The 25,328-nt window shown below is 37.0% G+C and overlaps 2 protein-coding genes across 7 annotated transcripts; one reads left to right on the forward strand and one right to left on the reverse strand.

Annotated features, from left to right (window-relative positions):
* Positions 1-758: 758 nt before the first annotated feature.
* LOC131327423 (delta-aminolevulinic acid dehydratase, chloroplastic) lies at positions 759-13,055 on the reverse strand. Of its 6 annotated transcripts, none has more exons than XM_058360579.1 (13): positions 12,950-13,055; positions 12,308-12,622; positions 10,702-10,813; positions 10,457-10,530; positions 7,070-7,138; positions 6,913-6,996; positions 6,757-6,826; positions 3,877-3,932; positions 3,502-3,623; positions 2,491-2,562; positions 2,324-2,405; positions 2,160-2,237; positions 759-1,153 (listed from the first exon to the last, which is right to left on the reverse strand). In XM_058360579.1, exons 2-13 carry the CDS (start codon positions 12,611-12,613, stop codon positions 989-991), a joined length of 1,290 nt encoding a protein of 429 aa, XP_058216562.1. In that variant the 5' UTR covers positions 12,614-12,622; positions 12,950-13,055; the 3' UTR covers positions 759-988. The 6 variants fall into 6 exon arrangements, with proteins under 6 accessions (XP_058216562.1, XP_058216560.1, XP_058216566.1 ...); XM_058360577.1 differs by having other exon boundaries at positions 12,901-13,047; XM_058360583.1 differs by having other exon boundaries at positions 12,308-12,618; positions 12,950-13,028.
* A 5,084-nt stretch (positions 13,056-18,139) lies between these two features.
* LOC131327424 (protein CANDIDATE G-PROTEIN COUPLED RECEPTOR 2) lies at positions 18,140-25,125 on the forward strand. The gene is made up of 6 exons (XM_058360584.1): positions 18,140-18,680; positions 22,762-22,953; positions 24,207-24,369; positions 24,471-24,573; positions 24,693-24,774; positions 24,872-25,125. The coding sequence occupies exons 1-6, from the start codon at positions 18,381-18,383 to the stop codon at positions 24,947-24,949; spliced, it is 918 nt and encodes a 305-aa protein (XP_058216567.1). The 5' UTR covers positions 18,140-18,380; the 3' UTR covers positions 24,950-25,125.
* Positions 25,126-25,328: the final 203 nt, after the last annotated feature.

A 25,328-nucleotide genomic window follows, 5' to 3' on the forward strand; every position in this document is an offset into this window, starting at 1 on the left:
ACCCAACGCACCACTGTGAATAGGATTTCCACCAAGCTTTTCACATGCTTTAGTAACGATGTTAAAGTCGCCATGAATCAGCCAAGGTAACGTTAACGATGAAGCAAACAATCTGAGATCATCCCATAAAGAGATCCTCTCACTTCTAGTGCACTTTCCATAAACAAAAGAAGCATAAAGTTTTTGAGCCAATGTAGGGTTGCCAATTTCTATGGCCACCAATTGACAACCAGAAGTAACAACACGACCCGAAAACTCTTGCCGCCAGAAAACCCAAATAGAAGTAGCTATTGCCATAAGACTTGTCAACGTTCAAATGGATACGGTACAGTATTCTTCCAGACGATTAGAATCAACTCAATCAAGCATACGTTCAGTCAGCAATAATTTCTACTTCCGATATGACCTATATCTGCTCAACTAGAATTTATTAATACAAGTATTATAGAAACATTTCAAACCAGCCCGTTCCAGTCTCTTCAATAATCCTCCTATAAACATGATTGCCAAATCATATGTTGGTAGCCAAGTCACCTCCAATGGGAAATCAGCTGATAACTTTCATCTCTAAGCTTAGATTACAAACACTCTGAATAGAAACTGAATGTAGAACATAAAGGAATCTTATTCAGTTCCAATGTCCAATGTTTGGGGAAAAAAAAATGTTCCAAGTTTCAATGTCCAGATTCGTCATTTTAGCAGGTATCAGAATACAGAACCCCAAATGTAATGCAAACAGAATTAAAAAAAAGCACATATGTCAACTAAATTGAGACCAATTCCATTTCCACCTCTTTTTATTTGTTTCAGGAAACGGCAATTTGTACTTCAAGATGGTGATAGGACAAAATTACAAGACAACACCATGAAACCCACATGTCAAGCATTTTAGTTCAAATCTTACCTGATTCTCAGATTAAATACATCTACAAGCCTATGATTTGAAATTTCTGCTCAAGCACAAACTTAGCGAAATCCATTTCTACCCTTATTTCTCAGCACATAAACATCTAGCAGCTTGTAGAGCAAAATATGTGAGGATGATGTCTGCGCCAGCCCGTCGGAGGCACATCAGCGACTCCATCATCACCTTTTCCTCATCAATCATTTTCAAAACCCCACCAGCCTTAATCATTGAGTATTCACCCGAAACCTGGATCAAATAAAAATAGATACTGAGAATGATAACTCAAAGGGAAGTCAAGGAATCTGAAGGGGGAAGTCAAGAAATATGAGAGAGGACGTTTAGGAAGGGAAGAACAGCTCCAAAGCACGAGCTACAATACTAAGCAAAACTACTTGAATTTTGAAGATTACATCGCCAAGTAAATGTTTCTGTCCTTCCTCAAGAACAGCCTGTAGTATTAGTTGTAAGCCATGTTTTCCATGCAGCAACTCATGTATATCATCGATTTTTCTATGATAACTACTAGGCCCCAAGGAAATTTCAACCCTTTCTTGCGCAGCTGCAGAATGCTCTTTACCTTGTCTTTCAATAGATGAGGCATTTCATGTAATTATGATACTAATAAAGCCAATCATTCCATAGTACTACAGTAAGAAAATAAAATGGGGACAACCACCGTAAAGTGAATGTGAGGTAAATGAGAAAAAGCAAATTCAGAAGTACTCAAAAAGCCTCATGTAGAGAGAGAATAAATTATTGATGCACTTGTTAAGTCACCAACTATCACATAAGCTTAAGCCGTTAGGAAATGTGCCTAACAATGTATGTCAAGCTATCCACCAGCACTATCCAAAACAGACAACATAGATGCATTCATGCAAGTATTTGGATGAAGAAGTCAGACACTATTCCAAGAGCGAAATTCCTCCATCCCGAGTATGTGAACAACTTCTTGGCACTACAAAGCAATAAACATTAGAATAATTTTATTAAGGCTATCGACAACGATATCCTTGAGGCTAAATTGAGCTTGAATTTCCTGACAAAAGCTATGCAATAGGCCTTCTGAATAGGAATTGACCTTTGCTTTTAACAAAGCCTTCGTTTTTGTCTTAATCGTTTTTCTATAGAGGGAAAATGTTAGGATTGGTTTCGATCAAAACAATTAGTATTTCTGGAACAAAAGATACCACACTTAGAAACGAGTTGCAAAATGTCACGAGAAACCAACAAGAAATGAAGCTGAGGCTACCTGATATGCAGCAATTGGCAAAGGTGATTTTTCTCGTAGAAGACTAATGATATCCAAGTAAGGCAGACCCGGTTTTACCTACAACACAACTCACTTAAACTTCAACATAACATGAGGATCTGAAATCAAAAGAAAATTTAAACAAAATTAAAAAATTCCCCAACCAGTAGAATATCAGCTCCTTCAGACTCGTCTTCTTGGGCCTCAACCAAAGCTTCTCTATAGTTGGCTGGGTTCATCTGATAACTTTTATATACAAGGCATACACAACTATGAGCACTAGAACACCAAAGTTAAACAAATAAACACATTCAATTGATGAGCCACGTACGTTTTCTTGTCTCCAAATCGTGGATTCGAGTCTAGTGCTTCACGAAATGGACCATAGAATGCACTTGCATACCTGTAATTAGAGTAAGCCAAAGTTGGTGGCGTAAAGTACAGCAACTAAGACCGGACCACATGCAAGAATTCAAACGAAATAAGGTAAAAATAACCAAAACTAATCAGAGCAAGTGAATAATCAGCAAGTTGGGTGTGCGAGAAGCTACAAAAATAGGTAGCCAGAAATAAAATCGAGTCCACTTAGACAGCAAAGTGTCACAAGGACAAAATGAATAAATAGTCTTCCCAATCTCATGACATGACAATGGAAATAATCATTTGACTTTGAGACATCAGAGGAAATGGACCTAGTTCTTGTATTTTTCTTTGTTTCTTTGGGGCAATTCCTTGGGGGGGGTGGGGGGGAGCACATAACTGCAGTTGGTGGCATATTATCAAGATAATAATGATGCTATAGTTCTTAAGCGACCATATTTGCAAGATGCAGCAACAGTAATCTAAAGAACCTAAAGTTGTTCTAAATACAGTGTATATTTGGAGAAGTTGACAGGAAGAAAGCATGATTATCACCCCTATGAACAGCAGATCTAGTTGAACAGCCGTCTCATGCTAATAGAAATCTGTCACTAGACTCACTACGCCCAAATTCCCAATAGAGAGAACCGAAAAGTTAAATTATTTCCACTGAAACAAGAGAACAAAAATTATGCCATACCAATAGAGATTCTATAAACGATGTTTTTCCAATACGATGAATTCGTAAAGAGTAATAATGGAGGGCCTTCCCCCATTCAATCAAAAAGCATGAACTGGAAATGATTAATGACAAATCTCTAGAGGGCGGAGATAATAACAACATCCGTGCAGATAAACATCTAGTGGAAGACACATTCTCTGCAAGTAGTTATGCATAGGAATGAGAAAAAAATAAGATACTCCTTAGCAAGTTAAACAAGTACTAGCATGAGAATGATAATGAGCCAAAAAAGCGAATTACTTTGCTGTATATGACATGATTGACACGTGCTGAAAACCTTCAGCATCAAGACTTGACCGAATTTCCCCCACACGGCCATCCATCATGTCACTAGGGCTTACAACATCTGCTCCGGCCCGGGCCTACATATCCAACAGAAGTAAACCACAAATTTTTCGGAGTGATCATGTTAGAGCTTTAAGCTGATATGAATATGTTTTAATCAGGCGAATCAAACAAAAATATAAGGTTACAAGTTGTTATGAATATGCTTCATTTACAAATCTCCACAGCATTTTCTAAATTAGTAAGGAATTTTATCAGAAACCTCTTTCCATGGGGGTTAGAATTTACATGTGCACATAAACTCTATGTCACCAGAATATCTGCAATTACCTGTGCAACAGCCTGTTTACATAATTGATGAACTGTCTCGTCGTTCATGATCACTCCTTCAGGACATCAATGAAATGATATCAGTAAAAACATTCTGCTAATAAAACTAGACAAGCTTACACTAGATGAAATAGGAAGTGAAGCAACTACATCTTTATTCATAGGATTCGGGATGAAAACATATCATTTAAAAAAGAATGTCAACAGTAACTTGATGCGTTCAAGACAGCTAACCAGTCATTGCATATAGAAGAGAGAGACAAACTGGCCCACAAAGAAGATGGTAGCCAATAGCTAAGAAGCACGGATACGTAGATACGTGATTATTCCAAAATTAGGATACGATACGTTGAATATAAAATAAATAAAAAAACCATTAATGATTAAAGTTTTTCATTACATAAGTTCACCATATGACATGCCAAGCAAAAAAAAAATTCATTTAACATCATCAAAAGTCAAAAGATTGTCATTGTCCATCCAAAATATTACCAACAATTGCAATCATCATTCCATTTCACTAAACTTCCATTGCTTCATCGCCATCATCCGTAAAAACTACGGCCTCCAACTCCGGTTCGTCAAGTGAGTTGTGCAATTTCAAGCACTCCAACATCCTCAAATGAATCAAAAGCATCTCCGGCAATATCCCACATTCCATGTATTGCCGAGATCTTCCTGGTAGGAGGTTGCTATGAATCAAAACCAAGTCTTCTGCACGTTTTGGAGTCATCGTATTCCGTTTAGCCGAATGCACAAAGGAGTAAGTTTTCCAATTCCTCTCACTACATGATGATGAAGAAGTTTGCACAAGAAGCTTTAAGGCTACGCTTTGAAGCAAAGGTGCACTTGCACCATAAGTAACCCACCAACTCTTAAGGTCCATTGCATACCGATCATGGATGGAATCACTATCCTCAAACTCTCCCGCCTAGCTTGAAAAATTAGCAAATTCCAAGTAAGCCTTTGAGCGATCCACCAAATTAGGAAAATACTTTTTCATGCATTTCATTCTTTCTCGTGCAACCTCAACATCTCTATGTGAAGGCACTCTACTAGGAATGAAATGCATGAAAAAGTATTTTCCTAATTCGGCGGATCGCTCAAAGGCTAACTTGGAATTTGCTAATTTTTCAAGCAAGGCGAGAGAGTTTGAGGATAGTGATTCCATCCATGATTGGTATGCAATGGATCCTAAGAGTTGGTGGGTTATTTATGGTGCAAGTGCACCTTTGCTTCAAAGTGTAGCCTTAAAGCTACCTGTGCAACCTTCTTCATCATCATGTAGCGAGAGGAATTGGAAAACTTAATCCTTTGTGCATTCGGCTAAAAGGAATAAGATGACTCCAAAACGTGCGGAAGACTTGGTTTTCATTCATTGCAACCTCCGCCTCTTATCAAGAAAATCTCGGCAATACATGGAAGGACAAACGAAGATGTGGGACATTGCCGGAGATGCTTTTGATTCATTTGAGGATGTTAGAGAGCTTGAAATTGCACAACTCTCTTGACGAACCGGAGTTGAAGGCCGTATTTTTTACGGACGATGGTGATGGCCGTGAAATTGGCGATGAAGCAATGGAAGTTTAGTGAAATGGAATGATGATTACAAGTGGCAATATTTTGGATGGACAATGACAATCTTTTGACTTTGATGATGTTAATCTACACTTTTTTTTTTTTTTTTTTGCTTGGCTTGTCAAATGGTGAACTTATGTAATGGAAAACTTTAATCATTAATGGAATTTTATTTTTATTTATTTTACGTTCAACTTATCCCCAACGTACCATATCCTAGTTTTTGGGAAAATCAAGTATCTACGTATCCGTATTCGTGCTTCTTAGCACACGAGTAGTAGGGATGATTTGGTCACTAAAGTGCAACAAGGATAAAAAATTCCTCTACCTCTACTCCTGGTTTGAAAAGTTGGGGAAGTGAAAATAAGACAAAATCTGGAGTTGATTCTACATCTGAGAACCCTCATTTCGAATGGCTTCAATTTTATTAAGAACCCTGATTTCAAAGCTCAGAAGGCGTACCAAACAAGTCCATTCCAAAAGAAATTGGCTCAAGATAGCAAATGGCTACCAAAAAGGATAACGAGAAAACAACATGAAGAGAGAGGGATAATGCAACCAACAGAAAGAGGTCTAAATAGTCTGGGTTGAGTTTACTTATCAAAAAAAATAGTCTGGGTTGAGTTTACTCAAAAAAAAATAGTCTGGGCTGAGTTCAATAATAATCATCTAGATTTTTTTCCTTAATGAGGTCTGGTTCTATTAGAAGTATAAAAACATAAAGTTTTGGGTAATTTTGGTATTATCGACTAGAAAACAAAAAACACGCACACATATACAACACTCCCCCGTCTCCTAGAAATTGGTCATTTTCATTTTTCAGTACAACTTTCCAAAAACCATTCTGAACAAATAAAGCCCCAAGGAGAAGACTACTATCGCCCGGGGTCCTCTCTTTGTTTCTGAGTAAAGCCCCAAGGAGAAGACTACTTTCGCCAGGGTCCTCTCTCTGTTTATGTTTCCTACAACTTTGAACCGAAAACCTTTTCACAAGACACTAGTCAGTTTGGAGAGGAACCTCATGGGAACACAGTAACAAGAAAAAAAAAAACCCTCTTCTCTCCTCTCTCTAAAAAAGAAAAAGAACCAGACATCACCTAGGGTTTCCCCTCTCTCTTTCCCTTTTCTCCTCTCTCCCCTCTATAATTCCGAAGGAGCAAACTGACAAGTTATTTTCTTTTTTGGTCCTTTTCTATTCTCTCTTGTCAGATTTACTTTCCAAATAACATTCTCAGATGACTTCGTTCCCGGGACGTTAAAACTAGCAATAATATTGTGTCAAACTCATGTACATGTTCTTACCATCTTCTCTAACAATGCCATCATGCCCATCAGAGGAGTAGGGATCCAAGGCAACATCAGTGTAGATAACCTAACAAGGACACATTAGAAGCGTCAAAGTTCTAGCCAAATTGCCCAAACCTTCCGACTGAATTACTCGAAAATATAAGAGCTTACAAGATCAGGGTACTTGTCTTTGAGCAACCTTATTGCTCGAGGCACTAATCCATTTTCATTATAGGCTTCATCTCCGGTGGGAGTCTGGAGGAGAATAGCATTGTTAAGCTACAACAATTGATAGGATTGCAGGAACATTTAGATGACAAGGGAAAACCTTTAAAGCATCAGGAACTTTGGGGAAGAGCACAATACTGTTAACACCAACATCCCGGGCCTTTGACACCTGAACAAGAAACATTTCTATGAGATTTATTCTGTGCAACATAAAGTACGTTACCCTCATGCAATGGAATCAATATAATAAGAATGCGATTTCTCATTGGTTTTACATGCTAAATGACAACGAAATCCCGCAATTTGATGGATAATATTTTTTATTTTTGAACTTTCTGTGTAATTGGATAATGAGCGTTCATAGATTAACTTAGCATTTGCAACAAACCAGTTCCAAGATCAACACATATTGCTAAATAGGAACCCCCGTTAATTGTAATCAAGATGATCCATCAAAGTCAAACAACGCATGGATGATCTAGGGCTCAGAAACTGAAAAATCTCACTATTTTCTCTTGATGTAGCTATTCAGAAGCTTTGAAACCCGAAGGTGTGTTGCTTTGAAACATGTATAGAACTAGCACATACATACATAAAGCTATAGGTATGAATACTTTAAAAAAATTGTATATGCCGAGAAATTTCATGGCATTGTTTTGATCAATCTAAGCATTTAGAATCTAATTGAAGACCTCTTTAATCACTCGATTTTTTCTAAATTGCGGCCAACTGTATAAACACAGAGGTTAATACAGATGTAAGTGCTAGAAGGACGCAACTTATACCAAACCAAGCCTTATGTCCCAATCACTTGGGGTCGGCTCCATGAATCTGTCAAGGGCCACTTGTTCACACAAACCAACTATACTCATATCTTTGCGCACCACAACATCTAATGTCAATTTAGGTCTACCCCTCCCCGTAGCATTACTACCCAAAGCTATCTTATCCGCTCTCTTAACTACTGCATCTCCTGGTCTACGGTAGACATGCGCCCAAACCACCTTAGCCAATTTTTCATCAACTTCTCTTCTATAGGTGCTACACCTACCATCTCACGAACCTTTTCATTTTTAATCTTGTCTCATCTAGTCTTACCACACATCCACCTCAACATTCTCATTTCCGCTACACTCATCTTGTTCACCTGTTGTTTCTTAATAGGCCAACATTCTGTCCCGTAAAGCATCGTTAGTCAGATGGCAGTTCCATAGAATTTTTCCTTCAATTTTATGGGCACCCTTTTGTCACACAGTACACCAGTAGCACTTCTCCACTTGAGCCACCCCACTTGGATCCTATGGGTCGCATCATCGGCAATCTCTCCATCTCCACTAATAATTGAGCCTAAACACCTAAAATGATCATTCTTAGGTATCTCCTGGTCTTGGATCATCACTCTTTCTTTGTGCGCACTGCTGGTACCGCAAAACCTGCACACCATATACTCAGTTTTACTCCTACTTATCCGAAAACCCTTTGACTCTAATGCTTCCCTCCAAATTTCTAGTTTCATATTAATACCTCTAGCGGTTTCATCTACGAGGACAATGTCATCGGCACCATGGGATATCCTCCTGAAATTGTCTAGTCAATTCATCCATAACTAAAGCAAAGAGGTACAGGCTCAAGGCTGACCCTTGATGCAATCCTATAGTAATTGGAAATTCACTCGTTTCCCCTACTGGTGATCGAATGGTAGTAACGGCACCATCATACATGTCTCTAATTACCTCGATATACCCTTTGGTCACTCTCTTTCTCTCCAGAACCCACCATATGATATCTCTAAGCACCCATAAGCCTTTTCTAAGTCTATGAAAACCATATGGAGATCCTTCTTCTTTGCTCTGTGTTTTTCTACCATTCTCCTTAATAAGTAGATAGTTTCCATGGTTGATCTTCCGGGCATGAACCCAAACTGTTTCTCTGACATCGTAGTCACAATCCTCAAGCGATGCTCAATAACTCTTTCCCACAACTTTATCGTATAACTCATCAATTTAATATCTCTATAGTTGTTGCAGCTTTGAATATCCCCTTTATTCTTATAGATAGGTACTAGAGTGCTCCTTCTCCATTCTTCGGGCATCTTCCTGGTCATAATAATCTTGTTAAACAACTTCGCCAACCAAGTCACCCTCAGGTCACCTAGACTTTTCCACACTTCAATAGGGATACCATCTGTTCCTAAGGTCTTACGCGGTTTCATCCTTTTCAAATCTTTAACCACTTCAAACTTTTGTATTCTCCGATAAAATTCATATTCTATGTTCTCGCCAGGTACATACACTTCCTCCCCACCAAAACCTCCATCATGTTTCTCATTTAACAACTTAAGGACACAACTCATCAAACAAAAAAAAAAGGAGGGGGCTACAAATATGTTGTTTAAGCTGAGAGAAGAAACACAAGGGTTCTTCTATCGACAGCCCAGTTCAGAAAACAATATACACTCCAATACAAGGTTGCCAAATCGTGAATAGAATCAAGTCGAAATGGTCCTTTTTCAAATCGTGAATCGAATCAAATCATGAATCGCTCCAATTCGATCATGATTTCTATAATGCATGAAAGCAAATGTTTTATTGATTAAGGTAAAAAAAAATACTATGAATGAAAGTTTTGGACCTAAGTCAACAACATATCTCTTCTAAATGATGATTTGATAATAATGTCATGTAATATGTAAACTAGTTCTATTGCAATTCCCAAGAGACGAGGATTTGTGAATCCTACTTATGGTCTTTTTGCGAAAATGAGTTAAAAGTACATAACAAACTCTTACAAGGTCTACAGGGTGGTTGTTTTCCATTTTTTCCTATCATTTTCGATTCACTCTCGTAATAAATCTCCCATTCTTATACTAGTTATGGGAAAATATAGACAAAAGATGACACATAAAATACTTAAGACCTTAAAAAAAATAGTTTGAACCATTTTCTAACAACAAAAAAGCAAAAAATGAGTAAAAAATGAATTCAGGAAATTTTAAGTGACTCGAACGATTCACTTACAATTCGCAGCTACTTCCAATTCAGGCAACCTATTCATATCCATTACCTACTAAATCGTATCAAATCGTACGATACGAACCGTGAATAGTACAATTTTACTTTTTACACTTTTCAATACACTTGTATACGCTTTTCACAAATTTCAATACACTTTTTGAACCTTAACGAAAGCTCAATGGGCTGTATTGAGCATTTTCCTAGTACAAAAGTCATAGGTCTAGACTCCAGATGGATTGGAAAAGAAGGACACATGCCCCATCATCACAAGCAATCTGATATAATTGAAACATATTGTAGAAAAATGGAACGTATCAGTATACACAAGCCTTTAAAGTTTACAATACCAGAACGGCTTTCTACAAATAACAAAGAAAAAATGACTTAATTGAGGCAATGCTATGATGGGTCAAGCATCACTAAAGTTGTTGTGGCATTTTGCACGACAAAGAGAATTAATTGAGATTACTGACCTCTTCAACAAGTCCATGTCTCCAACCAAGCCTATAGCATCCGGGCATGGCCCCTATAGGTGTGTCCTCTTCACCTGGTATTTCCAGTAAGATGAGATAAAAGCATCTAGTTTGAGAATATACAGGTTCACATTTGTTTGTGGGAGAGAGATAGAAAGAGGGGAAAAGTATGTAACGATGTTAACAGGAAGGAGGTTCGTGATTTGGAGTTCAAATAACAATAAAAAAGATGGTCCAGCACCAACCTTCATGAATGAAAAGTGGATATACAAAATTAGCAGGTGATATACTTGTTTCTTGAAATGCTGCTCTCAATGCCGGTGATCTTCTATTCCGACGAGGGCGCCTCTCAAGTGGCTGAAACCAACCAAATGCAGCACATGCATCAACAAGGGCAAATAGTTTGACATCATTGAAACTAATAACATAGAAGAACCTGAATAACTACCAAATAAAGGGAAATTCCAAGCAAAACCAAGGCCTCAGGATCCATTTGATTTGATTAGCAAGAGGATGGTAGAATGGAAAGCAATGGAAAACAGGGGGGCAAATCAAACTTTTCAAAGTTCGGTTACAACAGAATGCTGAATAATGCGGGAAGACAACTATGGTAGTACTACTCAAACATGCATGAAAACCTTCCGGCAAAAACGATAAGAAACTTAAAATTTTCTTGTACCCTGTTTGTTAGCCGGACTATTTGGTTGGATAGACTATTTACCCAAACTCGTTAATCAGGTGACTCAGGTCTATAGTAGGCACACACACCTTGACTTTTTAACCCCGGCTAAACTATCTATGGTCACCTCCATACATAATAAGATTTCCTTTCCCGATTGCCCAGTTATCCATCCCAACAACCATACCTATGTATTAAAGGACCTTTAAAGAGAAAGTAATTTATTACCTTTTTATATTCATCATCCACCCAATTTTATCCATCCATACAACCTACCAACCCAACTAAGTACAAATTTCCCCTTCTTAATTAACCCCCCTCTACCATACCCTCCTTTTATCCATTTCGTCCTTCTTAATTAATCCCCAAAATTAGTCTGGATAACAAACAGACTCTAATGGATACTTTGAATTTCATGTAGAACCCTTTTTCCAATAACTTATTTCTAACCATGTTTTTAATTTAATTTACACAATATAAGTTCAACATAGGCAAATACAAAGTTTTCAAGTGACTTTAGTCAAGACTTCCAAAAAATTACTACAATGTTTCACTCTAATCAAATGCATTTGAGAAAACATTTTTCCTTTCTTGTCCAGCTGTACTTCACTTGCCATTTTTCAGTTTCCATTATTCATCTCCGTTAACCAATCGACCCTCGAGTAAATGGCACACCACCCTCTATATATCACCACTTTGCTACTAATTCAACAAAAGTTTTGCCGGAGGCACAAGTAACGTTCAACATTAACCAGTATCAATGACCTTGATGAGACACATGTCATCTAATTTTATTACCAATATCTTTCACCAGACGTGTGGCGGATATGATCCACCTATGTTTTTTCTCCAAATCAAGTTATTGAAACGCCAAGAGGCCTTTGGCCCAGCGGCATCATGACTACACTTAGGTGCCAGGAGAAAGGAGGTCATGAGTCCAACTCCTCTTCTAAGGTGTTAATCTAACTATTCTACCAATCCTGACCTACGCCGATCAGGAAAAAATTTATTATTGAAACATAAAAACCCATAGAGCATCCAACTGGGCAGTGACACAAGACTGACATAACAATCCTCTAACCTTCGTGATGATTGAATTTATATGTTCAATATCAAGTACTTAAGTCAACTGTCCAATAGAAAGCTATAGCAACAGTTTCCACATTGCTCACAATTGAAGAGACAACAGGGGTTCCAGCGGGTGCGGCCGGCCTAGGGGGCGGTGGAGGAGCTTCTGGCGCATTTCCAGCTACAACAGCAGCTTCACATTCCTCATCACTCAACCCCGTCTTCCTAATTGGTGTATCGTGCTTTTCGCTGGCTCTCACTGTAAACAGACGACGGTTACATGCTTTGTCTACGGGCCGAACACATAAGAAACTCTGATTCACGGATGGTTTAAACCCCGCAAAGGTTGCACAATCCAAACCCTTAATTGCTCCGATATTACAAGGGAAATTAACCACATTCGAAGCCATGTAACCTGTCTGCAAAAAAAAAAAGTTGTAAAAATTCTGTAACTTTACAGAACATTAAGGTCGTATTGGTAGAACAAATTGATTCATCCAAATGCAGTCGGAAAAAACTGTTTAAAATCAATAAATGCACCAGTTTTGTGTTAGGTGGGATTTCTTTGAAAAGGATCGCCCACAAGAGAGATATACACGACAGGATGCAACGGTCGAATTTCGGAATTGACGTTCTCCGAGATTTTCGCAGGAGAGTGGATGAATGCTTTTTGAGGAAACAGAGATCAGAAACTTACCTTGGATGAGAAGAAGAGCTATGAAGCAGAGAGAGAGAGAGAGAGAGACCTTATCCGCACGGCGGGGCTCTGGGCGAGGGCAAATGGAATGGAGAGAGAGAGAGAGAGAGCTTGGTGGGGTTTCTGACAAGATAATGGAGCGGGACTGTTCTGCGAGCTTTGGGCTCTGTTTGAAACTTGAGGAAAAGGTAGAAAAATTTAAAAAAAAATTTCCTTTATCGTTTGATCGAAAGAAAAAGAGTAAAAATAAATAAAGATTTCAAATTCAATGAATAATAAATTTTTATTTCCTATTTTTCTATTATTTTCCTTCCTTTTTTTTTTTCTTTCTTTTCCTTTCTATAACTTCCAAACAGAGCTTTAGTTTCAAATAAGGGTCACTCACATTGACATTTATAAAACAAAATTGCTATGAGTACAACACTTGTACACTGCCTTTTGAGTTTCCACTCAAATATTTCGAGCCTCTCACAATTTGTTCAAAATATTTTTTGAAGGGTCTTTATGAAAAAATAGTTTAGACCGATATCAGTAGGTGCTTGATCCATGCGTTATTTTTTTAGATCATATGAGTAGAGACCAAAAAAAGAATGTATGAATCAAACACTTACTGATATCCAGTTGAACTGTTTTTTGTATAGACCCTTTGAAAAAAAAATTGAACAAATTAAACGATTCCGATCATTTATGTGGGATCTCGAAGTGGTCCCACACAAGGTGGTGTACAAGATTTGTACATAAAAGTGTAAAGTTATTTGCTATGAAATTACATGTAATTTTTAAATTTAAAAATAATATATTTATATCCGGTTCCACCAAGAAAAATAAGTACTTACAATATTTTTTAAATAAGTATTTTTTTAAAATTAAAAGTGATGTATTATGATAGAAAATGATCTGTCTCATAAAACAGAAAATAAATACATAAAAAATAAAAATCTTAGCAAAACACAGCCTTACTAAAATACTTTTTTGATTTTTTTGGCACCATTCAATTGATCTCATAAACAAGATTCATATTGCACAAAATATTATTCCGATAAGTATATCATTTTTAAGCTTGTAAATTACACCTAATTTTTTAGGAGACCAATTTTATCAAACGAAAGGAGGGAGGAAGGGGAGTAATACATTTTTACATGTTCTTCCACAAGTGTGGACCTACTAGTGTAAACGAGCCGAGCTCTGATAAGCTCGGCTCATTTACTAAACGAGCCCAAAATTCGAGCTCGAGCTCGGCTCGAGCCTTAATCAGCCGAGCTGAGTCATTTACTAAACGAACCTCTTTAATCGAGCAGAGCCACCCTAAACAAATTGAGCTTTTGTCAAACGAGCCGAAAACTCGAGTTCGAGCTTAGCTCGTTTACTAAATAAGCCAAGCCGAATCGAGCCTTAACGAGCCGAGCCTAGCTCATGAGCTGCTCAGTTTGTTTACAGCCTTGCCTACTACTAGCAATTTTGCTTATGCCTTGCCCAAAGTATCGCATGAATATTATAATCCTTGCCCCAACCTATCATCAATAAAGTGAAGCGCAAAACTAAGAAATACGAAAAAAATTCAAATAAGAACAAAACTAAAAGTTATAGAAAAAGTTAAGTGGAATAGGGATGTCCCAAAATCCTCAAACATCTCCTTATTCTCTTTCATTTGCCTCACACCATTTCAAACTCTGCTGAAAAAAATGGCACACAAATTTGATCCGTAAAATGTGCAATAACCAGTCAACAAAAACAAATAGTTAAAATAACCAAGATAAAGTCTTATAAGCATTACTTCCGTAAAAAACTATAACAATAACAAGTTAATACCATAATCAGTTTATGGACCAAATGCCCATTCAAAATAGCAGTACCAACTTACTACCATAACCAGTTTATGGACCACATGTCCATCCAAAATACTAATACCAGCTTACTACATATTACATTCATCCAAGTCCAAACTAGCCAAGTTTTCAAAACCCATTAAAACAAAAAAAATCATAAATACTGTCTATTGCAAATTCATAATATTACAAATGCAACTTCACAAAAAGTAGTTCCACAAAACTAAAAGTTATAGAAAAAGTAAAAATAGTTGTTATTTGAATTCCATGGCCCCACAGGCCACAGGTGGATTTTGACGAAAGAAATCAGTAGAATAATGTATTTTTCTCCTAAAATGTATATTAGTTTTCCTCCAAATGACCAGGTGTAGGCTATTTCAGAAATTTCATCTGTTTTTTGATAGAAAGTTAACGGCAGGTGAAAATTTGATGAATTTTTAAATAGCTCAAGTATTTTTTTGATAATATTAAAAGGTCAAATGTCTATGCGTAATTTGTGTGAAAGATCAAATGCTATTTTAAAATTTCCCATTTTTTTATCCGTCTCTCTTTTCTCTCTCCCTAAAAGAAACTTGAGAATTATTGGAGTCTCTTGTCTACTTCTGAGAATTATTGGAGTCCCTTGTCCACCTCCAAGTTCAAAGTTCCAAGTTCAAACCCACCCCCACCTCCCCTTTTCCTCCCCCCCCCCCCCCCCCCCCCTCGGAGAATTATTGGAGTCTCTTGTCCACCTCCAAGTTCAAAGTTCCAAGTTCAAACCCACCCCCACCTCCCCTCCCCTCCCCTCCCCCCGCCCGATTTTGAAGAAATCAAAGCAACACCATGATCTTTATCTAATTCATATGAAGTGATTTTCGTATTTTTCAAATTGTTAATCGTAATCTCAATTGATTGATTTTGACATTCTTCAAATTCTTAAATATTAAAAAGTGCAAAAATCAATATGAGTTGATTTTGACATTCCCCTTAGAGAGTGCGGCTAACCATTTGAGAAGTGCAAAAATCACTCTCCATTCATGAGCTCCCGTTTGGAAGCCCTACACTTTATTTTTTTTCCTTCTTAACTTTAATTAGTCGGGGGCAAATTTGATCATTGCCTATGTTAGCTTCTGGGGGTCAGCTTTTGGAATTATAGCTGGTTAAACTTGATTTGATCTGTTAAAAAAAAAAAAACTTGATTTGATCATGCATTAACAAGTCAAATTAAGTAAATTTTGCATTGCAGGTGAGTTTTCCTCCAAGTTTCTAGGTCCGTTCAGCTGTCGGTATGTTGTATGAGAATTTGGAAATCTAGTTCTCAGAAATAGTGAAGTGAGATGAAGTAAAAAAAAAAAAAAATTTATTTTCATGTGTGTGTTCTGTTAATAAGAAATCTTACAGGAAGTTTTTCCGAGTAGAAAAGTTGAAGTTGTGAGTTCTACAACTTTTCTGGTAACTTAACACAAAAATATTTATCAAAAAATTGATTTTTCCATTATTTCCGTGCAATTGAACAAATGAGACCCCTTAATATAGTTCCTAAATAAAAAGGCTTAATTACTTATTGCCCCATTTATCTATACACATTTTTCACTTTACCCCCTCCAACTATAAAACGGTACAACCTACCCCTTTTATCTATTAGAAATGGCTATAAGCTAAACTCTGTTAACAGAAGTTAGTGTGATTACAAATGTACCCTTGGTCTGGTGAGAATGGGGAATGGGTACTAGAATTTTTTTGGCGGGAATTAGAATGGCAGGTGAGACCTCTACTTTAATATTCTCTCATTCTTTGATATTCCTCACTTTACTCTTTGTCTGGAACCCAAAAATGGCTTTTCTAGAAGCCACCTAAAGCTATCAAACAGTGGACAGCATCAAATCCTGCCATTTCTTACTCTCTGATCAATTTGTTCCATTTGCAAAGTGAAACAGAAAAAGGTTTGAAGCTTTACCTTTGTGAAATGATTTGTAAAATGTCCACTATATAGAATTTCGTATTTTAAAAGGGTTGTTAAATCATTTGCATGTGAAAGCTGTTGCTGTGATTGTTTGTGAGGATTTATACCATTTTTTTCATTTATTACTAGTGGGCCCAGGGAAACTGTAGTTAATACTGTAGATTTGTTTTCTATGCATGTGTTTTGTTTGTTTTTTTGTGTTTGATAATGTTTTTGTCAAGTAGCAGTAGATTCACTAAGGCCCTGTTCGGCTTATTTTTTTTGTCCTTATTCAACTTTTTTTCGTATTTGTTAGTTTTTCGTCAATTTTTTGGGGATTATTGCGTGGTTATGACAAGAGAAATCTAAAAGTAAAAAATTACGATCGAAACCTAATTTTTTTGAATAAAGACAAAAATAAGCTAATAAGTCAATTTTTTTTGTCTTTATTAAAAAAAATTGGATTTCAATCATAATTTTGTATTTTTTAGATTCCTCTCATCATGACGATGCAATAATTTCCAAAAAATTGAAAACAAACTAACAAATACAAAAAAAATTTAAATAAGGACAAAAAAATAAATCAGTTGACTTCTTTAGCTGAACGGGTTATTTTTTTGGTAGTGATCCCCAAAACACTAAAATGTTTTTCCTTGTTTTCATGCCTGGCAGTTGAGCCCTTTAATGGCTTCTCAAAAGTTCACATTAAATATTCACTATGGGGGAAGAATGGTGTTTCCCCAGATGACATGTGTGGGTGTGAAAGAGATGAACTAGGGTTTTATTTTGGGGTCTAGCTATATCTATTTTTGTAGTGTGTATTTATTAATTTTTTTCCTTTTTTACGGCCCTTTAACGATCAAAACTAACGGCAGGGCTAATATGTTATGAATCGGAAGATAAAGGGGGTAGGTTGTACCAATTTATAGTTGGAGGGGGTAAAGTGAAAAATGTGTATAGATAAAGGGAGCAATAAGTAATTAAGCAAAATAAAAATGTAAAAAGATAAAATCAACATTGAAATTTTATATTACAAGTAATTTAAAATATAATTAAAAGAAATTAATTATCATTCTCTTATTCAAAAGTATTACTTAAATACCACTCTTTTGCATTATTTAAATTGTATAATTAAGCTCTCTTACTAATTTTGTGTATAGGCATATAGTATATTGAAATGTCATAATTAAGCTCTCTCATGTTGTGTTCCGCTAAGAATTCTTAAAAAACAAGTACTTATTTATAATTTACAAGTTAAAAAATAACAGACTTATTGAAATTTTTTTTGCAATATAAATCTTATTTGATAAATTTTTATGAAATCTTTTGAACTGTATAAAAAAAATAAAAAAATAATTTTTATAAATACGTTATTTTTCAAATTTAAAAATTACAAATAAGAACTTACTTGTATTTTTTTAAGGATCCTCAATTGAATGCAGACATTTTTTTTAATTATTATATTTTCACCCCAATAAGTCTATTCAATTATGTACCACTCAATTTAATTATTATCCTCAATTGAACATTCTTCCAAACGTTCCAATCCCATTCGCAAAAACCCTCCTCGCATTTTTCTGTCATCTCCAGCCAAAACCAACAAAGCTCGATCAACTGACTCACCAATTTTGAATTTCTCCCTTCCACGTTTCACATCTCTCTCTCTCTCTCTCTCTCTCTCTCTCTCTCTCTAGGGTTTCGAAACCTGAGCTTCCGATTGAAGCAGCAGAGCGATGAGGGCTCTCGACGTAGTTCCGGTCTCTTCTCCGGTCTCCAATTCCACCCTACAACAAGACGAAAGCGGCGGTTACGGCGGAGGACCGAGGGTGCTGTACGGGTGGCTGTTCGAGTGCCACGGCTTCTGGCACAACGTACCCCTGATCGTCTTCTCGTCCATGTTCGTCTTGTACCTGGCGTCCCACGCCAAGAAGAGCTTCGGGAAGCTCTCCCAAGGCCGATCTTACATAATGATTTCGTATTACGGGGTTCTCTGGCTCGTTAGCGTCCTCAATCTTGCTTGGTGCTCGCTTCAGGTTCGTTGGTTTGTAGTTCTTGCTTGCCGTTTTTCGCAGTCTAGGAAAGTGTTTTAGGGTTTGGAAGGGTGAAATGGTAAATTCAGTGGTATGATTGGTTGCGTTAAATCATTTAACTTGAAATCAATTGGCAATGAGTGGGGAGGTCGCCCAGCCTCATGTAATAGTTTTGGAACTAACCAATGTGAGACGAGCTCTAACACTCCCCATGTAATAGTTTTGGAACTAACCAATGTGAGACGAGCTCTAACACTCCCCGCACATGTAGAGGTAAACAATGTGAGCTTTAAGACACAAACAAGGGTGCAATCAATAGAGAGAGGCTTTTCCAAAAGACTCCGATAGCCTAGCTCTAATATCATGTTAAAGCATCCAACTCAAAATCAATTGGCAATAAGTGGGGAGGTCGCTCAGGTTCATATACTAGTTTCGGAGGGTATAATTATCAATGTGGGACAAGTCCTAACATGTTGCTTTAAATAATATTCTTCAATCTTTAGAATTTATTCAAAATTTGGGGCAACATATTTAAGCATACATTTGAGTAAAAGCTTTCATTAATAGCATAGTTGTAAATTTGAAAGGGAGAAAATAGACCTTGCAAAATTTGAGTCTCCCTTGATTTGAGTAAAACTCTCAATTTCGTACAGATATGAAGAAAGTAGTGTTGATTTTAGAGGCTTGTTACTCAAATTTTGAGGTTAAGTGAAAAAAAACCCGGTAAGGCTGGAAATGTTCGTATCGCATATGAAAAACATGTGTTGGCTAATAGATTAGCAAGTCACCGAAATACGGTGTTGAATCTAATTGGGAGTTCGCTTTGCAGATTAGGAATGGGATATGGAGAATGTAAGCTGGAAAATAAGCTAAATGCTATGCTTTCTTACAATGATAAAATTTTCTGTTAGGCATTTTGTTAACTCTAGAAATGAGGGTGATGGTTACACTTCTGTTTCACGTAATGTGATGCATTTATTAAATTGGCAGTTGAGTTGATGACGTAGTTTGAATTTATTTTTTGTGGATGGGTAGTTATGGTTCATTGCCAATGGAAACTTTTTTGGAAGCCTAAAATCAATAGCATAATAAGTTTAAGGAGCTGACAAAATGCTTGGGAGTCGGAACTAGACTGGTACTTTTGCTGAAGTGAAATTCAGGAGCATAGCTGTTTTGGGGGCCAGCCCCATGTAAGACAGGAATGTGCAATGTGTGGCTAATTAAGGGTCACCCCAAACCAAATTTTGGTGGCCAAACGGAAACGTTTAGCAGGCACAGATGAGATTTTGAAGTGTTAATACAGACTTTTATGTGAAGTGGTACTTATTAACTCAAGTTTAATATATCGGCTGATATACGAGTGAAGAGTTGGAGGGAAGGAGACAAAAGCATCATAACAAAAAGACTTGCCTTGTTCTCTTTGCTTTTCAAAAAGCATTTTTCAAAAAATACCCCCTAGATTCCCTCTACTTTCAACATTTCTCTCTCTATCTCTCTCCACTTATTACCCCTACTATTTTTCAAAAAAAATTCCAAATCCAAACACAGCATTAGCTTCTTTCTCGTGCAAGTAAAATGAAAGGTATTGATGTGTTAGATGGTCTTGTATATTAATTGGAAAGATGGGTACCAAACAAAATTATGGAAATTGCAAGGTTTCCAAGTAAGCGTAAAAGTGCTAAATGTACTCACATTGGAAGATTAGGATGCAAGTTACTCTAATGAAATAGGAACTTTGTAAATTGTGGTTAAAAGAAAAATAATTCCAAATATGGTTCTATTTATGGAAACTTTGATCCATCACGCTTCATACAGTAAAGTCCACTTCCTTTTAATCCTAGTACAAACAAATTATAAGAAGAAAACTTGGAGTTCCCTCTTCTGAGGTGCGATATAAGCTTTTAAGTCCTCATGCATTACAACATCATATTGACGCCTTTGTTAATTGTTATATATATATATATATATATATACATACACAAATTATCAAGTGAGGGATCCCTCACTTTTTTAAAATGCGGGACTTTCATTTCCCGATCAAATTTTGAAAATCCGAACCGTTCAATGTGTGCAGAACGTGATTTTAAGGGTCCCCGCGAGAAATCAGCAAAAAAAATGACCGGAAAGGGCTTCATCCGAGCAGTTTTTTTTGAACCGTTCAATGAAAACTGCTCGGATGAAGCCCTTCCCGGTCATTTTTTTTGCTGATTTCTCGCGGGGACCCTTAAAATCACGTTCTGATCACTTTGAGCGGCTCGGATCATCGAAATTCAATCGGGAAGGAAAGTCCCGCATTTTAAAAAAATAAGGGATCCCTCACCGGAACCTGACTTATATATATATATGATTATTGCCAAACTCTTTGGCTACTGTGGAATCATTTTGCTGTTTCCAAAGTGTTATAGTGTGCTGATTGACTTTTTTTTTTTTAATAGTTTGATATTTCATAAGTGAGTAAATTGTATTAACAAAGCACTAAAGGGGTGCTTCCTGATAGAAACGAAGGAAACAAAAATGAATCTTCTATACGCCAAATCTACATAAAAAAGGCCCTTCAAGATCCAAAAATCGGTTCAAATTGTAGGATGAAATCCACCTGAGAACAAACTGTACAAATCGACCAAAATTCTACCCAAATGATAATGGTACTCCATCCTTTCCTAATTGTTGGTCCACTATTCCGTTTTGGGATGTTTGAAAATGTTTGTCCCTCTTGGAAAGTCAATAATCTAAAATTGTCATGTTTCCAAAACCATCCTCATTCCTCACAAATATCTATGATTGTACTACAATTGAGTTAGAATAATGGGCAAAAATGGGAATAACGCTTAGGGATTTGACTTTGAGTGTAATCATTACATGTTCCTTTAAAAAGTTGGAATCCCCCTAAAGCACACAATTAGGAACGAAGGGAGTAGCTTCCAAGCCATCAAAATTCATCTAAGTCCGTAACTTTTTTGCCGCTACTTTGGTAACCTTATTCAGTCGTCTCCAAGTCTTCCACAATCCACATCAAAGGGAAAATTCCAAAGCACCTAACCTTCTTACTTGTCCGAACTACTCTGCCTCCAAAGATTCATCAACTTTTTGGTACATTTGCTGAAACAGAGACACCATCCAAACCAAACAAGAAACAAGTCCTTTTCTCTAGCCAATTAATTAGATGGCCTCAACGAGAGGAGTCTAAAAAGAAAAAGTATGACAAAAAGCAAAATAAAATTAACTAAATACGAAAAATTACCAAACAGCTGGTATTTTTGTTGTTTTGTATTTTAAACTTCATTCCACGTTTGCATACTTTTTGATTCCTCTCATCGCAACGAATGATTAATCCCAAAGATTATGACGAAAAACTAAACAAAAAATTACGAAAAATAAAAGAGGCCGTAAAAAATACCGGACCAAAAATTAAGGGAGGATGGGGACGAAGCTGACTTTCGCTGAGCAATGGGATTTGGGACCTCTGGTACTGTTACTTACCTTTGTTGTTTTGTATTTTAAACTTCATTCCACGTTTGCATACTTTTTGATTCCTCTCATCGCAACGAATGATTAATCCCAAAGATTATGACGAAAAACTAAACAAAAAATTACAAAAAATAAAAGAGGCCATAAAAAATACCGGACCAAAAATTAATGGAGGATGGGGACGAAGCTGACTTTCACTGAGCAATGGGATTTCGGACCTCCGGTACTGTTACTTACCTTTGTATCGTCCGATACGGCCTGATGTTGACCAACAGATGGCTATAAAATACAGAAGTAGATGCCGCTATGTAGAACCCTGCCTAATATCATAAAATTACAGTTACTGAGGGCCAACATTTTGTAATATCTTGTCTATGTATTCAGATAAGGTTACAAGTAATTCCTCTCTCTTCGTATTATTACATGTTCCACAACGGGCATCTGTAAAATAGTTTTGTTATTTCATCTAGTTGGCAGAAAACAGGACTAAAAGTTGATTATTCTAAAAGTCTCCGCTGCATGGAAATTTTCTTTGACGGATCAGTCTTTTCAAATCCCTCTGACTGACTGCTTGTAGTTAGTAGATTATCTCATAAGCTTTTGTTTGTTGAGACAGGCATGGGAGTGCACTCCTGGCAAAGAAATGCCATGGAATATCTTGTCTTTGTTTACTACCTCTGGAATGCTGTTTCTTGAAGTAAGCTTGATGGCCTTCTTACTCCAAGGAAATCATGCAAGTGGGCTGGAGGCTTTAACACGTACATTTGTTGTCTCTGGAGTCATCGTTGGTTTAGATGTACTTCTCAAGGTATTCTTCGATATTCAACTGAAAAGTATTTCCTTCCTTTTGAAGCTGTTATTTGTAATTGAAACGTGTTATGTTATTTGAATCTTGGGGCTAGAGGCAACTAATGGTTCCACTCAGGGTTGCAAACGAACCGAGCCGCTCACGAGCGGCTCGCAACTCAGCTCGTTAGTGACTCGTTCAAGCTCGACTCGAAACGTAAATGAACGAGCTCAAGCCGGATTATTCAGCTTGTTTCATGAACGAGTCGAGCTCGAGCTTGCCAAAACTCGGCTCGAGCTGGCTTGTGAGCCGTGTATGTGTATATACACACACACACACATACATATATACGTAATGTAATTTATTAATTATTGCTATCATCAATGTGGTAGCTGGGTGTCTTCCACGCATGAGGAGAAACATACTAGTTAGCTTTATAGGCACAAAGAAGGCCCTCTTAAGCTTGTTTTTCCAATGTGGGAGAAGTGAACAGTAAAGCCAAAGTGTTTTATCACTTCTTTTCTACTCCCACATCGGGCACTTAGAGAAGTGAGCAATGCTGAGCACGTTATAAATAGAGGGAGAACCGCTTCCATTCTCTAAGTTGCTGAACTTGGCTTGGTTACCAAGCCCATTTGAGTTGAGCTCGAGCCAATTAAAAAATATTCGAACTGAGCTCGAGCCTAGAAATTGAAGCTCGTCTCGAGCTCGAGCCAGGCATTTTTGAGCCGAGCCTGAACATGCTGAAACTCAGCTCGGCTTGGCACGATTGCAGCCCTAGTTCCACTTTGGTGCAATCATGGAGGGACGCTTTTCCGACCCTTTTTGTGGTCACACATTCATACATAAATAGTTTGTAGGGTTAGACCAACTATCCCACACTTCTTTACGAACTGAATTGTGTGTTGGGCTGTTGGCTGAGCTGAGTCAAATTGAAACTGCAAATATTAATATAATTTGCAATGTGTCTTCTAACTTCTTGACGATCTGGTTAATTGAGTGGAAATTTAACTATCGTTAAGTGGTTAATTTATCCTCAATTCGTTTTACTGTTTCTTTTCTGTTGAAATTATGCATCAGAACTCATGTCGTAATTGTTATGTGACAAATTAATGTGAAGTCTGACCCGTATCTTACCTAGTGAGGAGATGGAGATGAAATGTTAGGGATTGCCAGTCTAAAGTAATGGTTCTCACTTCAAGACATTTTGGATTGCCTTTATACTAAATATTATGTGTTGTAAGGTTGTTCTTTTATAAGTGTCCCCTTTGCAGGCTATTTATCTCTTTGGACTTGCAATTCCTTTGTTCATTGATAACAATAAAGATACACACCGGGTTAAATGGGGCTTGTGGGTTGTCCACAAGCTACTGCTTACTGCTGTTTATGGCTTCATTTTATTCATCTACCACTCAAGATGGAGAGAGAGGTTACCTGGTCAGTTTGCTTTATACAGCTACCTAAACATTGTACAATTATCTTTTTGTAGCATTAGTGCAATCTTTAATTTACTTTTGTTTCTCTCTTCTTTTCAACAGCAAGACCTGCATTTTACAACTATATCATCGTGATGTTTTTGGTGAATGCTTTTGCTCTATTTGCTTGTGCACTTACTGGACAAGGTGCTGGATTTGGGTTCTGGTAAGCCTTGAACTGATTTCGTTCACATTGTGAAATATTTCGTTAAGTCCTTATTCAAGGTTTACTATTCAAAGTGATTTTATTTTGTGATTCTTTCTTTTTAATTTTGTTTTTTGCAGGTTGTATGATGTCACTGTTATTTGCTACCATGCCTTTTATCTTCCCCTACTATACGTAACATTCCTAGCTGACTTTTTTCAGGTTATTATCTGTTGCATATTGGTCTTCTATTATGTTTTCCGTACTAGTTTGTTACAAATCTGGACCTTTTATGATTAACGATATGTGATGGCAACAGGAGGAAGATTTACATTTAGAGAACGTGTACTACTCGGAGATGAAAGATGCTGGTTTCTTTGACGCTGATTGGGAATGATATGGTAAAACTTCCGATGGTTGACTGTAAATAAGAGAAAACAGTTACGCTGGATTTGTGCGTAGGTTGATTGTGCAGCTTGAAGGAAGAACCAAGTTTTGTTTATCTTCAAAGATATAATTTCATGATATTTGTGCTGCTGAACTTAGTAGTATAAAATTTACTGTTATTCGTCAGGATGTCTCATGTCTGATTGTTATGATCTCTGCTGGAAATTTTTTAAACGAGAGGGGAATTTCTCTCTCTGCTTTACATGGACATCTGCAAAATGGGTTTCTGGTGCTCTTTTGTAGATCATGTAAATCTGCGTAAATAGTAAATAAGCAGGCTCGTTGAATCATTTGATTCTCCCAATACACTTTTTTTTTTTTTTTTGGGG

Source organism: Rhododendron vialii, chromosome 5a, assembly GCF_030253575.1.
Source record: "Rhododendron vialii isolate Sample 1 chromosome 5a, ASM3025357v1".
Taxonomy (NCBI): Eukaryota; Viridiplantae; Streptophyta; class Magnoliopsida; order Ericales; family Ericaceae; genus Rhododendron; species Rhododendron vialii.

Coding starts and splice junctions, on each gene's coding strand:
- LOC131327424 (XM_058360584.1), top strand. CDS start 18,381: ATGAGGGCTCTCGACGTAGTTCCGGTCTCTTCTCCGGTCTCCAATTCC. Junction 22,954..24,206: donor GTTTAGATGTACTTCTCAAG/GTATTCTTCGAT, acceptor TCCCCTTTGCAG/GCTATTTATCTCTTTGGACT. Junction 24,370..24,470: donor ATGGAGAGAGAGGTTACCTG/GTCAGTTTGCTT, acceptor TCTTTTCAACAG/CAAGACCTGCATTTTACAAC.
- LOC131327423 (XM_058360579.1), bottom strand. CDS start 12,613: ATGGCTTCGAATGTGGTTAATTTCCCTTGTAATATCGGAGCAATTAAG. Junction 10,814..12,307: donor CCCCTGTTGTCTCTTCAATT/GTGAGCAATGTG, acceptor GGTTGGTTTCAG/CCACTTGAGAGGCGCCCTCG. Junction 10,531..10,701: donor TCCACTTTTCATTCATGAAG/GTTGGTGCTGGA, acceptor TGGAAATACCAG/GTGAAGAGGACACACCTATA.